Here is a 6,347-nt window from a genome sequence, read left to right as displayed (position 1 = left end):
CTCTGACACGTGAGCGGAGCGGCCCAGGAGTGGCCCCGCACAAACAACAGAGACACACAATGCCTAGATCCAGGAATGCTTATGACCCCACAGCAAGGGACAGGGTATAGGCTGCTCTCTCATCCTTCACCTGGGTACATCTAGCCAGGGACACCTGAACTCGAGGAGTTTCGAGGTGAGAGGAAACCACGTGACAGAGTGGGGAGAAAGAGCAAAAAAGGGAGCAGTGGAGGGAAAGGGGGGGTTCAGAGTCTGTGAGGTGGGAAAGAGCAGCAGGGTGGCTGTGCCCTGGGGACAATGTTCAAAGAACACTTGGGTTGCGAAAGTTGTGTCCGGCAAAGCGCGCTTCATCGCCAAGCTCTTCCTCAATCCTGCAGGAGAGAGACAGCACACATCAGGCCCTTGTAGTGAGGGAGCATTGGAGGCACCAGGGCGCCGGAGAGGCAGCTCATCAGCAGGAAGCTGACATGTGCCCGAGGAGCTCAGCTCCTGCCAGCTGCTGTGATTGCAGGGCTGCACCCTCATGCCAAGGAGGAGGAAAGGAATCTGCCCCAGAGGCTTCCCTGGGATCACACTGTCATCTCTGAGCCTTGTCTTTGTAACATTTCACCCACAAGCCCCATCTACCCTTGGTCTTTCAGCTTCTCCCACCCAATTGAATTGGTCACTCCCCCATTCCCTCTTCTACATTTCCATCCCTGGAGCCCCTTACCTCATGAGCTGGTTGTATTTAGCCAGGCGTTCAGACCTGCAGGGAGCACCCGTCTTTATCTGTAAAGCATTCCCCAAAGCAAACACTGTAAGACACTGTTAAGACTTGCACCAGTTTCTCATGGCAGGACAGGGGATTCTGTTTTGACGCCTCTTTGCTTTCCTCCAGGCCTGTGCTTGGCCTGGGTTTCACCTACCTGCCCAGTGCACAGTCCTACAACCAGATCAGCAATGAAGGTGTCTTCAGTCTCCCCAGATCGGTGGCTCACCATCACACCCCATCCATTCTCCTGGGCCAACTTGCAGCTGCAAGGAGTGAGAAATCCAGTCAGTAGCTCCTAATCCTACAATTAGCACTTGCACAGGGTAAGATTCAGGCACACTCTGCTCCCAGTCTCAGTATCCTATAACTTGGTAGAGACAGAAGTCTGTTCACCCAGTGCATAGTGTGACACCTAGCTGTGGTTCATCTCCAGCCCATTCACAGGACAACAAGGACAATGGGCTGGACTTACGCTTGGATGGCCTCTGTGACAGAGCCAATCTGGTTGACTTTGAGCAGGAGGCAGTTGCAGGCTTTCTCTTCAACGGCTCGCTCGATGCGCTTGGGGTTTGTCACTGTCAGGTCATCTCCCACTATCTGAATCCCCACATTGGCAGTGAACTTAGACCAGGCCTCCCAGTCATCCTGGTCAAAGGGATCCTCAATGGAGACCACTGAAAGGACAACCAAAGAGGCATGAGTCAAAGCTGCCTCCCTTCTCACCCCAAACACCCAGAGGGTTTGTGCCTGGCCAGTGTGCAGCACCAGCACTGATTCCCTACAGCCCTGCACAGCAGCTCACCTGGGTAATCACGTACAAAGCTTTGGTAGAGGTCGCCCAGCTCATCTCCAGAAATGTAGCGGCTTGGGTCATCTGGGGACTTGAAGTCCAGGTCGTATTTGCCGTCACGGTAGAACTCGGAGGCTGCCACATCCATTCCGATGACGATCTTGTCTGTGTAGCCCGCCTTGTCAATAGCTTCCTTGAGCAGCTCCAGAGCTGAGAGGAGAATTGCAGTCAGGAGTCAGCCTATGCAGAGAGCTCGGCCTTTTGGTGGGAGCCTCCCTTGGGAAGGTCCCTAGAGCCACTAAGAGTCTGGTGGTGTGATGGAGAAGTAGAAGGGAGCCCAGAACACAGGAGAAACATGCCAAAGAGATGTAGGGGCTGTGTCCAAAGGGATAAGGAGGATTTAAAATGCGATTCCACAGCTCAAAGACAAGTTTGTGGAAGGCCTTGTAAAAATATGCACATGCATAAAAGGTTTGTATGGAAAGGCTGTGACAGATTAAGGCTACCCCAAGGAGAAGGACCTTAGAAACATTCCCTAACACAGGAGGTCAATGACACTGAGGCATCATCTTTTGAATCAGTCTGGGGAATGCTGCGAGCTGGGCATAGGAAGCCATAGCATTGCAGGCAGGGGTACCCCACCTCTGCTGGGCTCTCACCTTCGCTATTTTCCAGGATGTTGGGGGCAAAGCCTCCCTCATCACCCACATTGGTAGCATCTTTGCCATACTTCTCCTTGATGACGCTCTTGAGGTTGTGGTAGACTTCAGCCCCGATGCGCATGGCATCACGGAAGCTTTCAGCTCCCACAGGCAGGATCATGAACTCCTGCATAGCCAGTTTGTTGCCTGCGTGGGAGCCTCCGTTGATCACGTTGAAAGCCTGGAAGAGTCCATAAGACAGTCAGAGCTGAAGGAACCAGTCTTGGCACCCCTGAGAGGTGGCTCTCAGATGTGTCACCATGCCCGTTACCACCATACCACATCCCATAGTGTAACATAAGTTCATCAGCTACAACCATCAGACCAAAGGCACATAAGCCTGGAATCTTCCTTCCAGTAGTGGCTCAAAGCACATGGCTGGGGAGGATTTTCCCACCTGTTTCCCTCTCAGAGATCTCCTGAGCTATGTGTGTTTATCTGTTTATCCACTGTTTATCTGTATGTGTTTCTCAACAATGCTGTCAGTCTCTCTTCCAGGACTTTTCTTCTTTACCCTGAGAAAATTTTAGTATCCACAACTGCCTTTGAGAGTTTCTCAAGGCAGCTTCCCCTGTTGTGAAGACCCATACACCCTTGTTTCGAAGTGTGCCCCACAGGGTTCGCATGATGCCCTCTGGTTCTTGTGCTAAGAATGAGATCTTCAGTCAGCCCCCCCCACCACAACCTCTAGCGTATCCTCCTCGGGCTCCTTTTTTCCAAGTGAAACTTGATGAATCTCAGGCCTCGGTTTGCTTCCCTGACAGGTGCAGTGCACTCAGCTGATGTTTCAATCCCATATCCCTTCCTTATCTACCTCCCAACACCTCTGAAGTTTCTTTTGGAAACAACACTCTTTTGGAGCTTCTGAAGCTGGATGTCATGGACAGAGGAGTCTTACTGGCACAGGAAGGATGAGATCAGAGTTGCCGGCCAGGTCAGCAATGTGCCGGTACAGGGGCACATCCTTCTCTGCAGCTCCTGCCTTGCACACGGCCAGTGAAACTCCCAGGATAGCGTTGGCGCCAAACTTGGCTGTGGGCAAAGGAGGAGATTGACGTTTCAGGTGGCAACATCCTGCCCAGTGAGTGCCCTTGCCAGCCCAACCTTGGGCTCACCACAGCTTGGACAGTGCCTCCCATTCCAGCCCTGCAGCCTCCCATGCTTGTAATTTCCCAGACAAAAAGAGGGATGAATTACATTTGTTCTCCGTGCCGTCCATCTCAAGCATCAGATTGTCTATCTTCTCTTGATCCACAACAGAGAGGCCCTGCAAGAAAGAAACAGCTCCTGAGAAGGGAAGGATTGGAAGATCTACTGGCTCTGGGAAAGGAGGAGTTGATGGAGAAGCTGGGGGTACAAGGACCTTTTCAGCTTGTGGGGGAACATGTACACACAAAGCTCTGGAAACTGGTGCCTTGGTATTTAGTCATGTTAGGTAATTCTGATGGTTGCTGCAGTGCAGTGTAGATGTACCCATGGTGGAGAGGGGGTCAGTCCAAGCAAGGCTACACATTGCTGGGGACACAGGACTCCCTTGGAGATTTACCCAGCCTTTTGGCAGCTTCCAGGGAGCTTTGTGGTGCTGTGGTCACACAGAAGCTAGGCAGAACAACAGAGCATGCTCAACCTCAAGCAAGCGAATGTAGACTGGATGGAGCCATCCCCGGGAGTGAGGTGGAGAGCAAGACTAGACCCAACACAGGCAGCCCTCCACCACACTGGGTATTTTTCAGGGGTGGAGAGAACTGGGCTCTCAGCCAGAGCCAGCCATGGGCTACATGGTGTATAATATATACAACCATGGTGTATAATATGTGGCTTCAGCTCAGCTCTCAAAGCAGGCTCCAGGTCTTCAGGTGTAAAGAGGCTGCAGATGTGACACCACTGCTCTGCAAGGCTGCGCCAGGCCCTGTACGATACAACCATGGTTCATCACACCAGGATGAGGCCACAGATCTGTGGATGTGATTCAGTGCTTGAGGGGGAGCACAGCTGAAAGAGGGGGTGAGCTCTACAGGGAGAGGGGACTAGTTAACTGCACAGAGGCTGCAGTGGACAAGGAAGAGTTAAATCCTTTCCTCCCAGAGAAAAGATTGCTGTGGACATACACAGGCATGGAGGGCAGGAGGGGTGTGCCCAGGTTCACAGAGAGCATCTCTATGTCTGTTAACCCAGTGATATGAAGAGAGGCAGAGACAGAGATCAGGGGACAGAGACGGACCAGAGTAAGCGTTGGACAAGGGAGAACAAAGAGAAATCCTTACAGAGCCCACGAGAGCTGGGGCGACAGTGCTGTTGATATGATCCACGGCCTGCAGGACCCCTAAAGAAGGGAAGAGGCAGAGAAAGAAAGAGAGAGAGAGAGAGTGAGGCAGAGAGAAGAGTGGAAAGAGAGAGGGAGAGGACCGATAGAGTGACTGAGAGAGGGAGACAGCGAGGGACGATCGAGGCCTGATCTTTCACTTTACGCCAGGTCTGTGCCTCTGTGGTCTCCCTGAGGGCAGTGGGTGGGCAATCCCCTCCAGCAGAGCCCCACACACAGGCAGCCCCAAGGATGAGCTGTGGAGTAGGCATCTCCCCACCTTTTCCAAGGAAACGTGACTTGTCATTGTCGCGCAGCTCCAGCGCTTCGTAGATACCAGTGGATGCTCCACTAGGGACGGCTGCTCGAAACATGCCTGGGAAACAGCAGAACAGGGGAATGAGACAAGCAGAGGGTGAAGAGGAAAAACCCTCGTGCACCTGATTCTGCCTTGTTTTCATAGGAAAGGATGCAGCAACTGCTTGTGCAAATGGATGGCCTCGCTGGCTGGCTGCTCGTGGCTGGTCTTCCCAGAGGTGGAGCACCTCAGTGGCAGAAATAGATGCACCCAGGGCTTCCAGGCTGAGGCAGCTGGATGTTAGGCAGCCAGAGATTCACACTGAACTGTGTGTGATGGTTCCTCAGCTCTCCTCCTAGTTCCAGAGGCAGCCTGATTCACAGCCGCCCTCAGCTTCCTCCCCCTTAGACAGAGGTTTCTGTCTCACTGAAGAAGGAAGACAATGGTTGCATGTCTCTTCTGACCTCTTATTGCTCCTCACCCCTCAGCCCAAATAGTTTTGGGACCAGTGCAAATGCAGCTCTTCCAGTTGAGACCCATGCATGAACATAGCTGCACAGAGATCTCAGGAACAAAGCTTTACCCCTGCCATGAGCATGGCCATGGATGTGCTACCAAACTTCTACTGTAGCCCAGGACTAAAAGCATAGCTGCAGCAGAGGTATGATGAGAAGGTGCAGACATTTAAGATAAAAAGACGTTCCGTTCCTGCTACAAGCAGGTGCTTGGCTCAAGTCACATACAGGACAGCCAGCTATCTTGTTGTGATTTGCCTGGCACGTGTGCAGAGTTGCTGAGCACGGGAACAAGCAGAGCCACAAGCAGTGTTTTGATCTCTGCCTCTTCCCCTGGCTTGTTGTCTGCCAGGGGTTTGCCAATGAGGACCCTCCATGCTCTTGGAGTGCCAGGCTGCTCCACAGCAACAGCTCTGCCAGAGTGAGCAGGCTTGCCCTCCATCTCTTATCCTCACCCACATACCTTTGTGTGTGTAGAGGTCCACCTCAACGGTGGGGTTCCCACGGGAGTCCAGGATCTCACGGGCATGGATCCTCTCAACTGCCATGGTGAGTCTGTGGAGAAGAGAGAGCAGGATATGTTCAGCTCTGAGAGGCTCTAGGATCCAGTGCTCACCCCTTCTATATCTAGACTGACAGAGAGAAGGGAATTCAAGGAAATTTGGGCTAAAACTATTTGCCCCAGGAAAATTTAGAAATTCACCCAGACGACAGTAATCTATGAACATTTTTCCAGGAACTGGCTATCTATTTGACTACACTCTGTCCCTCTGTTGCAGCTGACAAACTGGGAGCACTCTGCCTCCCTCCCTGCGTCACAGCACAGCACCCGATACAAGCCTGGATGGCAGGGATGGGGAGGATGCCACGGGCAGCAGAGAGGGAGGGATCAGCTGGCGCAGCGAGGAGGTGCCCCTGGCTCTGGTGTCAAGGACGGGGCAGCAGCTCCTGGCATCTCCTGTCCCCTTGCCGGGAGGCGAGGACAGC

At 52.9% G+C, this 6,347-nt stretch overlaps 1 protein-coding gene across 2 annotated transcripts; it reads right to left on the bottom strand.

Moving 5' to 3' along the window:
- Positions 1-259: 259 nt before the first annotated feature.
- ENO2 (enolase 2) lies at positions 260-5,926 on the bottom strand. Of its 2 annotated transcripts, XM_062513534.1 has the most exons (11): positions 5,824-5,926; positions 4,828-4,923; positions 4,510-4,568; positions 3,443-3,512; positions 3,144-3,277; positions 2,204-2,426; positions 1,557-1,754; positions 1,227-1,428; positions 909-1,017; positions 713-771; positions 260-371 (listed from the first exon to the last, which is right to left on the bottom strand). In XM_062513534.1, the coding sequence occupies exons 1-11, from the start codon at positions 5,906-5,908 to the stop codon at positions 302-304; spliced, it is 1,305 nt and encodes a 434-aa protein (XP_062369518.1). In that variant the 5' UTR covers positions 5,909-5,926; the 3' UTR covers positions 260-301. The 2 variants fall into 2 exon arrangements, with proteins under 2 accessions (XP_062369518.1, XP_062369511.1); XM_062513527.1 differs by lacking the exons at positions 3,443-3,512; positions 4,510-4,568 and having other exon boundaries at positions 5,824-5,908.
- Positions 5,927-6,347: the final 421 nt, after the last annotated feature.

The sequence above is a fragment of the Cinclus cinclus genome, chromosome 2 (genome assembly GCF_963662255.1).
Source record: "Cinclus cinclus chromosome 2, bCinCin1.1, whole genome shotgun sequence".
NCBI lineage: Eukaryota > Metazoa > Chordata > Aves > Passeriformes > Cinclidae > Cinclus > Cinclus cinclus.
The sequence above is the reverse complement of the archived record's forward strand: the minus strand, read 5'-3'. Positions and strand labels throughout refer to the sequence as shown.

Bases quoted from the DNA above. Each gene is read 5' to 3' on its own strand.
- ENO2 (XM_062513534.1), bottom strand. From the start codon at position 5,908: ATGGCAGTTGAGAGGATCCATGCCCGTGAGATCCTGGACTCCCGTGGG. The intron at 1,429-1,556 runs GTGAGCTGCTGT...TTGTCCTTTCAG, and splicing joins CTTTGTACGTGATTACCCAG to TGGTCTCCATTGAGGATCCC. The intron at 1,018-1,226 runs GTAAGTCCAGCC...CACTCCTTGCAG, and splicing joins GTCACAGAGGCCATCCAAGC to CTGCAAGTTGGCCCAGGAGA.